At 45.6% G+C, this 12,334-nt stretch overlaps 1 protein-coding gene across 9 annotated transcripts in view; it reads right to left on the reverse strand.

Annotated features, from left to right (window-relative positions):
- Nucleotides 1-12,334, reverse strand: part of PAX2 (paired box 2) — a 102,528-nt gene that overhangs the window by 75,574 nt on the left and 14,620 nt on the right. For 7 of the 9 annotated variants that reach the window (XM_083866571.1, XM_083866572.1, XM_083866568.1 and 4 more), the window contains 2 exons: nt 8,554-8,722; nt 6,993-7,190 (listed from right to left, as the gene is read on the reverse strand). In XM_083866571.1, the coding sequence (XP_083722697.1) occupies nt 6,993-7,190; nt 8,554-8,722 (367 nt within the window). The remainder of the gene's footprint in view (nt 1-6,992; nt 7,191-8,553; nt 8,723-12,334) is intronic. The other 2 variants (XM_083866569.1, XM_083866566.1) reach the window with 1 other exon arrangement.

Below are 12,334 nucleotides of genomic sequence, written 5' to 3' on the forward strand. Positions count from 1 at the left end.
TAGTAATAATTGTTTGAGTCATCTACACACAGATGGGATTTCCTAAACCTCCAGTGAGCTATGTGTATGTCAGACCAATGGCAAATGCTTTTAGAAATTTCTAGGTTTCCATTTATAGAGACCAATACCAAAAGTGTGATCTCTAAATATTTTGCTGATTTTAAGTGGAGAGCCTAAATTCCATTTGAATTTCACCATGCCTTAATTAAGGGCAATGGAATCTAAGTGAAGCTCAACCTTGTTCAACTGTTTTGAACTAATATAGTGTTATAGTGTAATATGATTTTTTTTTTTTTTTTTTAATAGGCTTTGGGGTTAGAGATGGGAGTTTTCGACATTTGATATATGTCTGAAAACATGACTTTGTTTTGTATGCACCATGTCATGTCATAAAAGGTCCAGCTGGCCTGCTAGACCATTATCTGCCTCTTTAGCCAACACAAGATTATTTCTTATTGTATATTTGCTTGTTATTAATGCCACCTATTTATATATATTCCAAGAAATCAGGAATTCCTATGGGATGCAATTCCACGTTTTAATGGACCTCCCTATCAGGGGATACCTTCTGCTACCATTTAAATGTTTCCTTTCTTATTTCCCTCCCTTCATTCCTGCCTATAGTGCTTTGTTTAAATGTGAATAATTCCTTTCCTGTTGGAAGGACTGTGCCCTTCAGATCACTATATTGTTCTCACCCCTTCATCATTTCTTGGCCAAGCCATTTATATTTTCTCCTCTTTTCTCCCAAAGTCAAATGAGTTTTTTTTCACATAATACTGATTCTGGTAAATGAGGTTTAGCTCCATAGGACTCACTCACCCAGCGCAGAAGTGCAGCTACCTCTATGGCAGAATGCAGCAATAATTCAGCAGTTGCAAAATCTTGAAAATACTTAACTTCCAGCAAAAATCAAGCTTTTTATACATCTATAAAAAAAGGAAGGGCTGGGATTTTTTGGTGATAAAGGGGCCGATACGGTTCTGAACTTCAAGGTTCACACAAGAGGGAGTTCAAAACTTCCCAGGCACAACCAATTCTACTTGCTGACTGGCTCTGTTGAGCTAATATCTCTGCAATATGAAAATTAGAAAAAATGCAGCTAGCTTATTGTATTCCCCCCCATACAACCTTCCAATGGCCAGATAGGATGAATAAGACAAAGAGAAATGTGGTGAGCATTCATTTACTCTTTCAGCTGCAGTAGCATTGTCTGTAACCTCTGCTTTATGAGCCTGTCCTTTATTTGCAATGATAAAAAGAAGATAATACCAGGTTTGTGTCTGATGGAAAAGAGTCTGAATTTAAAGGAGTATATTCCCTGTAATGAAGCCCTGTGTGACCCGATTACATTCTTTGCTCAGCTGAAAGTAACTGGCAGTAGAAGTCTTTTACCTTGGGAGCATGCCCTGATGCAGGAAACTGCATAGGATCCTTAGACTCAGCATCAGCTGGGAGAGAAGATTCCTGCTAGATCCCTGAGTTTCTTCTGTGTGCGCTAGGAAGTGCCAGGTCCTGGTAATATCCGTTGAGTACCACTGGACAAGTTTTCTTCACCCCTCCCTTGCACCAAAGCAATGTCAGACAGAGGCAAATCCAATCTATATGACAAGTCAACTCTTTGGTCTCTATCTTGAGAAGACCGACTTGTGCCTACTAAATACCAGCAGTGATGATAGGTTTTTGTGACACACACATCCCCCCCACACACTTGCAGGTTAAAACTCGGGCAGTTCACCCTGAGTTCACTGCAGACAATGCAGTTGTCGCTGCTTTTGATCACTATGAACAAGCTGCCATTAGAGGTACTCTGTACTCTTCCAGCTTCTCCCTAGGCTCGTTACCTGTCTTCCAAGAATTCCAGATTTGCTCGGGAGGAAAAACAAGAAGAGATTCACAGTGACTTTGGCTGGGATGTCCTTTGGGAAATTCTCAAGTGCTGCCAGCTAGCGAGGGTGGCTCAGAAAGCTCTGTTTGCGTAATACTGATTTCTTCTGCATAGAATGCAGCCCCTGCCCTAATGTGCCTGTTTCTTGCCTGACAGTTGATTGTCTCAAAACCTTATGTACGCCAACTTGCACAAGCTAAAGCCTCAGCTGATGTAAAACAACCTAGCTCCAGTTTGGAACTTTTTCTCGTTATGTGTTGAACTCAATGGACATTTTTTGTGGAAGATCATACTGAGTTTTACAAAAGTAACTAAAAGCTGTTATTTTCATTTTACAGATGGCAAAATAGCCTTCTAAGGAGTCCGTGTGACCTGCCTAAGATCAGTCAGAAAATTAATGTCTGAACTGGTAAGAGGAATCTGATCTTTGAATATGCCATTCTTTGCTCTAAACTACAGGTCTGCCTGCAGCCACTGAAATTGGCCATATGCTCAATAATATCTCAATGTACAAGTATATTCACTGGTCTTTTTAACCCAAGTCAATGTATGTGTCTTTCCATATGTATTTTTTAAAAGCGCATCATAATTGGAGACTTTAACTAGGCATCATTAGCCAATTGCTATATCGTGAAAATGGAAACATTTCCCTAAACCATATGCTTAACACTAGAAATTAATAGATGCCCAATACCAAAAAAAGATTGAAAAAGCATCCAGCAGTTTGACTGAGGTAATATATCCACTAAGCTCTGTTCTCTGCCATGGGATATTAGTTAGGTCAGCTCTCAGGAACTCAGGGTCCAAAGTGTATCCGGAAGACTGACTGAACTCTGAAATCTTTACCTTTGGCATGCCTTGGCTAAGAGCTAACTGGGAGTTCCCACTGCTGAACCTGGCCACCCAAGAACTGGGATAGAGGTACAAATCAGGGGGAGGTTGTTTTACTTTGCCTTTCTGGACCTCATTCATTAATCCAAGATAATTCATTAATTTAAGAGAAGCAGGAAATAGCTCTTAAACAACAATGTCCATTGCATAACTTGCCTTACGGTAAGCATGTCCGTGGTATGCTCCATCCTGTTCCTGCTAATGTACACTGTCTAATTCAGAAAATTTCTCTGGGATGATTATTATCTCATGAAACCTATGTTCTTAGGTAAACTGTATGTTCTGCTAAACAAAGGAAAAGTTCTCACTAACATCTGCCTCCGAGTTCATTTTTAGGAGATTGCCACAAGGAGCATCTAAATTTAGCAGTGTCTAAGTTCAATTGAAATAGTCTAACCTGAAATGACCAAAGATAACTGGTTTATAGTCATACGATAGATGGAAAAGTTTGGGCTGGCAGCAAGGTGCTGAAGCAACTTAAAGCATTAATTGCTTACTGAAGAATTAGCATCTGTCATTTGCCTACTTCTCAATTACATGCACTGTATATACCTGTGTGAGTTTACATACATGCATTATATATACACGTTTGTATGTATGTGTGTGTGTGTACCTACACATACACAATTGGTTTTTACTGCATAGTACTTACTGTACGAAGTGGGAACAGGAAAACTGTTAGCATAGAGATAACTGATCTCAATCCTGTAATTTCTGGTGCACTTTGCTTATTAACTCATACTCTGTCTAGATTTTTTCCCTATTTAAAAGAAATCTACTGCATAGCAGGACACTTTAGTATTTTTTCCTGAATCCTGATAGGGTAGTTAAGTCATGTTTTTTTGACTAGAGTTTGTATTTACCCTTTGCCTGCATGAGTTTGGTACAAAAAAGTTTCTGATAAAACTCAGAACTAAATAACATGTCCCAAATGTGTCCTATTCTCAGTGAAATAGTGACAGATTAGCGCAATGTAGGCACAAAGAATTAAAAAAAAAAAAAGAAAAAAAGGATTTTTAAAGTGTTGATGGAGACTTTTAAAACTGAATTGAAGTAGTTGTTCTGTAGTGTCTTGCCCAAAGACCTTTACTGTTAGACTTTGATGTTAGACTAATTCTCAGAAAGAAAATAAAATGTAATTAATACATTTTAAAAATATCTTATCATAACCAAAATTTGGGGGTTTTTTTTGTGTACGAGGACATCTCCATTTTGAAGCACAGTATTCACATCCTATCTAAGGATATAGGTAACTTCTTTTTATGTAGATGCTAGTTGCCTTAAGATGTTAAAACGGTCCTGGATGTAGCTCTAACTGTTCTAGACGTTGGACAAAACCAGATTTTGCATTGGAAACTCCACATTTTGCAGAAGTAAGAGGACAGATATTTATTGATGGCTAGGTTTTAAAATTAAAATCTCTCTGATCACCAATCACAAATTGGAGTTAATCTAACACTTAGTCTCTGAGCAGCTTCAGAGAGATGACAATTTACTGCAGGTAAGGGATTTGCTGTTACAAAGGACTGACCCGAATCTGTTACAAAGAATTCACCCAATGTGAATTTTTATAATGAGGGAGAGAAAAATGTATATTTAAATTTTGAGCTTCTTTGTGTTTTGTGAATTCTAGAGTCATGAAAGTCACTGGAGTGATGAAGTTCACTCTGCTCTCCATAGCACCAGGATTGGGCCCCTAATATACTCAGTACTTCTTATTTCTCTGCAATTTTTCCCTGTTCGCTGTCCTGTTCTTGTCTAGGACTGACTTTCAAATTTTATTACTTGTGTTATGGGCTCACTTCCTCACAGATGTGAGTTTTGAGGAACCTCATACAAAGGTGAACAGTGAGAAGTTGGGTCTGAATTTTTAAAAGGAATGGGAAAAGACTGAATCTTACAAAGCTAAAACATTCTTGAGCCTTGGGGACTACACACTCAAATGCCATTGCCATGGTGGGTCACAGTATAATAATATAGCCTCTCTAGTATAATAATACTTAGCAGCTACAAAATACTTGTCCTCAAAGTATTTTATAAGCACAATCTAACTGACATCTATTTCCACCTCCTTCTGAGAAAAATCAGTTTTCATTTCCAGCATGGGGAAACTGAGGTACAAAACTCCCCAAACCCTGCCGCAGAGTGGTGGGAGGCAGGTCTGGTGCTCAGCTTTCTGCCCAGGGCATCACAACCCAGATGTGAGGCACTGGATTCAGAAAACGTAAGACTGAGATTTCAGTGACTTTTGGATGCTGAGAGTCCTTAAGCTAGCTGAAGTATAAATATAGGTTGGGTCCATACAGGCTATTTCTCCAAAGAGCCTGTGGCCATTCCTCTGGACTTCCATACCACCTACTCAGTTCCTTACAGGGATAGCTGTCTGTCCTTCCACAGCTGCCTTTGTAAGGTGTCTGAATGTCAAACTGTTATTATTTCAATACCTGACTGAGAGAGTAACAGAGACCTGGAGGTTTTTTAGGAGGGTGTATAATTAGCCGATCAGTATTATGTTACCCTGTTCATAACTTAATAACCATTTTAATACAGATGGCACACACAGGGATAATTTCCTAGGGTAGCCTAGCAGTATATTACAGAGACAGTGTGTCTGAGGGAATCTTTCTTAGCCAAGGTACATTCCACTAGCTAATTCTACCTGCTGTTTTCAAGATGATTTGGGATAATTCCATATCATTTGCAAAATATTAAAACCCATTTATATAGGATGCCAGATTTAGAAATACACAGTCTGAGTTATTAGGCATATTTTGATAAATCTGCCATGAAAAGTGCAAGACAAAAAAATACCACCGTGTTTTCCTTGCTATTTATTTTTTGCTTCCCTTGCTATAAATACACCAGGTTTTGGGTTTGGTTTTTTTTTTCAGTCTGGCTAAATTTGCTATATATCAAAAGGGCCAGTATACTGATTTGTGCATTTTATCTAAGTAGACACTACAAAAGCCTGCATGGTTATTTACCCATACCCTGTGTATGTTTATTTGATTGGGAAGAGCCATAAATTTGGAATCGCATCCAAAATTTCATGTATTTTTACTCTGTTGGTGAGGTATTTCACGCCTATGCATGTACCTTTTGCGAATATCTTTGTGTTGCTCTGTTCCTAGAGGTTCTATTTCTGTGGGCACACTCAGGGTATCTGTACATACATAACACTAAAACAGTGTAATTACTTTTACTGTGTGCACAAGAGTGTTGTATTGCCAAAGTGTGAAGATGTGCTGTGCGTTGTGTTTGAACGTGCAGGCATGTGAACAGTCTGCCTGCTTTGACGTCTGTCAGTATTTGATTACATCTATCCCCTTTTCTCCTGCATCGATCCCGGGGTTTTTTTTGCCTGTCATACAGTTATTTTTGCCACCTCAAACCTGAGACCAAATCTGAGTCCCTCCAACAACAAAATCAACCAAATCTGCGCTCTGGCAGCCGGGGGAAGACGTGGGGAAATGGGGAAGGCGGAGGAGGGGGGAAATGGCTTTCGCTAGTGCGAAATTGATGCTGCCAGGGCAGGGCTCAGAGCGAGCCGGGGCCACGGGCACCGCGGAGAGCAGCCGGGTAAAGAACCGCCGGGCAAATTCAGCCCTTCCCACAGGCTGAGGATGGGGAGCGAGCCGGGGGAGTGGGGCAAGGGAATCCTTCCTCCCGCGCTCAGCCGCTGTGAGCCCGGCTTGGCAGGGGAAGAACGGCAGCCTTTCGGCTCAGAGCTCTGACACCCCGGCAAGGCTGGAGGTCATCTACACCCCTGTAGGGGAGTTGGAGTGACACGGGGAACCCCCGGCTCCGCAGCGCGTCCACCCTGCAGCCTGAACAGCGCCCAGACCTCGCTGCAGTGCCGGCTGCTCGGCGGGAAATCAGGGGTTCTCTGCAGCCCTGCCCCGGCCCCCGGCTGCCCCCGGGCCGGGCGGCGGGCACAGACTGCGGCCAGCCCCGGGACAGACCCCGCGGGCGCTGCGGGAACCGGCGGCTGGTTTGGGTACCGCTGCCCGGAGCCGCGCTCGGAGGTCACGGCGGGGATGGGGAGAGCCCGCTGCACCGGCCCGGGGACTGGCGGGTCCCACCGCGGGCACGGGAAGGGAAAAAGCTGGATCCACCCTGACCGAGGGAGGATTAGGCCGTCCTCCCTGTTAGAACGGGGTTTTATGGGGCCGTAAAGATGCGACTGGGCCGCGAGCTGCGGGGCTGCTCTTACCTGTTTATGGAGGAGACGCTGGGGACCGTGTCGTTGTCGCAGATGCCCTCGGCCAATAACCTGTCCCGGATCTCCCAGGCGAACATTGTCGGGTTTTGTCTCTTGTACTCGGCGATTTTATCCACTACTTTGGGGGTGGCCACTTTGGGTTTGGAGCCTCCGATCACGCCGGGCTTGATGCTTCCCGTCTCGTAATACCTGCAAAAAAAGATGGTCAGTGGCCTGCCGTGCCCGGAGCACTCAGAGCCCCAGTGTCGCTCAGAGCTCCCCTCGGGCCCTGCCCCGTGCCCACCTCGCCTTCGGCCCGCGGGTTCTCGGCATCGGCATCGGGCCGTGCCCGCTCGGGCGCTGCATTCACCGCTCCACGGGGCGCCGGGCGGCCTGACCTGGGGCTAAGGCATCCCTTCGCCTCTCTAGGGCTCGCTCTCCCTTTTCGTTTGGGTTTTTTTTTTTTTTTTTTTTTTTTTTTTTTTTTTTTTTGGTGGTTGTTGTTGTTGTTGTTGTTTCTTTTTCTTTAATTTTTTTCCCGCCCCCCCTTTTTTTTTTTTTTTTTTTTTTTTTTTTTGGTGTATGTATGTGTGCTAGAAACGAGGGGCGCTGCCTCCCCCTTCCCCCGCTTTACGTGCACACAGTTCTTTTAGGCCCTGGGGTCGGGAAATAGAACAGAAACCCTGTCCCCGGTGCAGCCGGGGAGGCGAAGCCCGCCGAGCGCGGGATGGGCCCGGGCGGGCGGGGAGGGGCCGTGGGGAAGGGGCAGTGTCGGGCTCGCACTCCCCGCCCGGATCTCCCAGCCCGCCGCTCCCCCATCGGGGCGCTGGCGGATGCCGGAGAACGGGTTATCCCCGGGGTCTCTCCAAAGCGGGTGCTCGTTCAGGGCGGCCGCAGCCCCCTCCCCGCTGTGCATGAGCTGCGCTGCCGGTTTCTGTCCCGGCCTCTGCGGGCCCGGCAGCGCGGATTGCACCCACCGGCGGCTCCGCGGGGGCTCTGCGGCCGCTCACCCCGCTCCGCATCCCAGCGGCCGGGCCAGGGCCCGGTATCCCCGAGCAGCCCCTGGGGGTATTGCACACCTCATTTGGCGATGATCGCTTACCGCGGGCAGTTGTTTATTTATTTATTTATTTATTTATTTGCCCTGTTGTTTGTTTATTTACTCGTGTATTTGGTAAGGCTGCTTACGGCTTGTTGTGAGTTAGGATTTTTTTTTTCGGTTCTTGCTGGATTGGTTTTTTGGGTTTTTTTTTTTTTTTTGGTCGTTCTTTCGTTTTCTTTCTCCCGTTCTTTCTCTTTCCCGCCCTCCTACCCACCCTTCTCAAAATATTTTGTCTTCCCAGGAGTTTTCAAACACGGGCGGTGAGGGAAGGGGGGAGGCGGGGGAGAAGCACGTCCTTGGCAGCTGGAGGAGGGGGCCCTGCTCAGCGCGGCTCCCCCTGAGCCGAGGTGCCCCGGGGTCGTGGGGGGAGAGCCCGGTGCCGCGGGGAGGGCGGGAGGTCACACTGGAATGGGGAAAGGATGCAACGCTGCGGTCTCAGGGGAGGGGAAGGAGCTGCCTCTTTTTCCTTACCTGCCCAAGATCTTGCTGACACAACCGTGGCTGACCCGCAGCTGCCTGGAAATGTCACAGGGTCGCACCCCCTGGTGAGCCAGCTCCACTATCCTTTGTCTCACCACGTCAGGTAGGGGCCTGCCGTTCACAAACACCCCCCCGAGCTGGTTCACACCCCCGTGCCCTGCTGGGGAAAGAGAAAAAAAAAACAACAAAACACACACACAACAACCCACGCACACCAGAAACACACCGTTAGTCGTGGATTCTTTACCGCTCGCACTGCAAAAAATCTCCAGTCATTACAGATGGATGGAGGGGATGGCGGGGGGTCGAGAGTGGGGGAACAGGACGTGGGGAAGCGAGAGAAGAGAAACAGGGAGAAAGGGGGAAAGAAGGAACTAAAAACAGGGAGAACGAGAAAATGGGAGAAAGAGGTAACAAGAGAGAGAGAAAGAGAGAAAGAGAGAAAGAGAGAAAGAGAGAAAGAGAGAAAGAGAGAAAGAGAGAAAGAGAGAGAGAGAGAAAGAAAGAAAGAAAGAAAGAAAGAAAGAAAGAAAGAAAGAAAGAAAGAAAGAAAGAAAGAAAGAAAGAAATGGAAAGAAAGAAATGGAAAGAAAGAAATGGAGAGAAAGAGAAAGAATGGAAAGGGAAGGCAGAATGATTTTTCCCGAGGTTGTTCTCCACCTTCCCGTGGGCTGTGTCCCTCCCTCCCCGCGCCGCTGTGGCCCCGCGGTGCCGGTCTGGGGGATGCCGGAGCGGAGGATTCTCGGGGCCATTGTGATGGGCCGAACACGGAACGAGCGCCCGCTGCTCTCCCCAGAGCGAGGCAGGGATGCGCTCCCAAACTCCAGAGCTCGACCTCTTCGAGGCTCCGGGCGGACTCTGCCGCAGTCCCCCTTCTCTTTACCCCTGGGCTTTTTCTCTCATTTTCTTTCCAGGATTTTCTATCGCGTTGTCAATTACAGTTCGTGGCGAACTCCGCCCTCCTCGCCCCGCGGCGTGTCCCCCATGCGAGCAGCCCCAGCCCGTTATTTGGGGATGCGAGTTGAAAGGACTCGCAGAGAAAAAGAGAAAGGGGAAGAAATGGAGAGACAGACAGAGAGAAAGAAAATATTTTGAGTGCTGCAGCTGGTGCTCCTTTACAGGCAGAGCCTCTCTCTCATTAGCTTTCGATCTTTACAAGAAAAATTTTCCAGGGAAAAAAAAAAACCAAAAAAACCCGAACCCACAGACTAGAACTGTTCCGGGTTGGGTTTTTTCCCCACCACACAAATCTAAATCAGGGACAATTTAAATTCTCCATTTTCCTCTGTTACCCCTTTACCAGGCAAAAAACCTTCTCTCTCTCATATAGTACTGCTAGGATCGCTTTTTAAACCCGGATCTGTCTTTCTCCATTTCTAGAAATAACTTAGGGCGAAAAAAAAAAAAAAAAAAAGTATGCACCTGCTAAGTGTGGGCACGAGAAACGGAATGACGGGGATAAAGGGAAATATCTCCTTTTGGGACGCAACGAGACAGTTGGTGGTGAATCAAAGGTCTGCGTTGGAGCCGAGAGCAGCTCCCGTTGCCAGGGCACGGGGAGATGCCGCTCGCAGGCGGTCACAGCCCCGCTGCTACCTGAGCGCCCCTGTCCCCGGAATACCCCGCTGATAGAGCTGTGGAGTCACTCTGTATTAAAGCTTTCCTTTCACATAACCCCAACCTCCCGTGTTTTCCTCGCCGAGAGATCTTAGTTCGTTTCGCTGTTTGCTGAAAAATGATCTGTTTGTATTTTCGTTGAGGTTTTTTTTTTCTCTCTCCTGCTTCTGACACTGACTTATTGGCTCTGAACTTAGTGGAAACTCTCATTGCCCTGCGATCGATCCAAGTCCTTTCGCACAAATAGAGTTTTTCCCATCTCCCCCACCCCTCCAGTAACACCTTCACACGTCCCCTCCCAGCCCCATCGGCCGGGGCGCCCGCTGCCTTTCTCCTCGTTCCCCGCTGAACCGGGCTTATTTTTTTTTTTTATTTATTCTTTTCTTACTCTTTTAAAAAACATATTTAAGGTTTCAGAGGGGACGGGGGATATTTATCTTCCTCTACTAAAACCCGCGGGTATTTTGTTGTGTTCTCCCTTCATTTGTTCAGAACCCCTTCTGCACATGTTGCCTCTAAAGTTACAAGACAGCAATTTCTCCGGCAACTCCACGATAAATAATTCAGAGCACCTATTATAACTCGCCTTACAAAGTATTAAAAGGCAACAGATGCAAAGAGATTAAAAATTAATAATTCAAATTATTGCGGTCCGGCTATTTTTATTTTATTTTTTTTTTTTTTCACACGAGTTTGTTTTGTTCTGCCCCGTGGTTTTCTAAGATTCTTTCTATCGGAGCAGTCAGATATTTAGGTCTATTTATCTGCGTGTAAAGTGCCGGCATCTGTATCTGCACAGACTCGGTCGTGCCGCTGTCGTACCCATCGTGAGTGTCTGTCTGTCTGTCTGTCTGTGTGTCTGTGTGTCAGGAGCCCCTTCCCGCATCTGTATAATTGCTGAATAAAATCCAGCTCTGCAGCTCTAGAAATACACTTTATGAAACGAATCAAATGTTGGTGAGGTCTTTTGTTTTGTTTAGATTTGGTGGCTTTTTTTATTTTTTTTTTTTTTTTAAGGTTTTTTTGGTTTGTTGTTTTATTATTATTATTATTTTTTTCCCGAATCGGAAGCCAAAAATTGGTCAGGAATCTCCCTGGAGTTGTTTTTTTTTTTTTTTTTTTTTTTTTTTTTAAATCATCGACAGTGAAATGCCTCTTTCATCTGCTGACATGTTTGGGATCGTGCTGGAGCCGGAATTACTGACATCGCGCCTGGAAACAGATCGCACCGCCGAAAACTAAAAATAATGTCTAATGTAAAGGAGGGTTTGATGCTAAAGCTCTCTGGAAGCTTTAAGACATTTTAAGCAATGTATTCTGGAAATCAGTTACCAGGAAACAGGCATTGCCTACACCCGCGTTTGGGGATTTAATCCTGGGTTTATATTTCTGCGCCTTCCTTCTCAAGGCAAAACAGGGATTTTTTTTAAACTTCGAGAATTTCCATTTTCTATCTTTTCGATTTGTGTTTTATGCAGCAGGCAGGGCGTGTCCTCAAAAAGTTTCGGTGTCAAAAGTTACAAATTGCTCTTAATTATTCATTTCCTGACTCAACATACTCTCAATCTCGGTTTTCTATTTGTATTTTTTTCTTCTTCAATTTAAATCTCGGAATTATTTTCTCTCCTGCGGTTTAATTAAAATCATTGAAAATTCCTTCTTACAATCCCTGGTAAAGGGGGCTTTTCGCCTTCCTTCGTCCCCCTCTTAAGAAAGCCTTTTAAAATTGAAAATGTAGCCCGAATGCCCTTTCCTCTGTGCCAGGAAAGTATTTAAAATTCACACGGGGTATCTGGTAAATAAACCAGGGGGGATCGTGACTTCTCGGGAGCCACTTCATCTCCCAGCCATACAATTGTCCTATTTTTTTCCCCGCAGTCCAACCTTTCGCCAAACCAAAACCACTCACGGAACAGCCACCAGGACTAACCCGCCATTAATTCGAAACTGGCGTCTTCCCTCTCTGCCACCGAAATCAAAGCGCAAACAGCGTGGGGTGGCGGGGAAATGTGAGGGGTTAAAGCCTCGGGGGCTGCGGCCAGTCCCGGCCCGGCTGGGCACGGACAGGGAAAGGGGTTAACACGAGTCAGAATAAACTCTTGTTGTCTCAGGGGCGGCGGGGAAGGTGTATTGGCGGAGCTCTGGTTCGGAGGGG

Source organism: Zosterops lateralis, assembly GCF_965231275.1.
Source record: "Zosterops lateralis genome assembly, chromosome: 8".
Classification (NCBI taxonomy): domain Eukaryota; kingdom Metazoa; phylum Chordata; class Aves; order Passeriformes; family Zosteropidae; genus Zosterops; species Zosterops lateralis.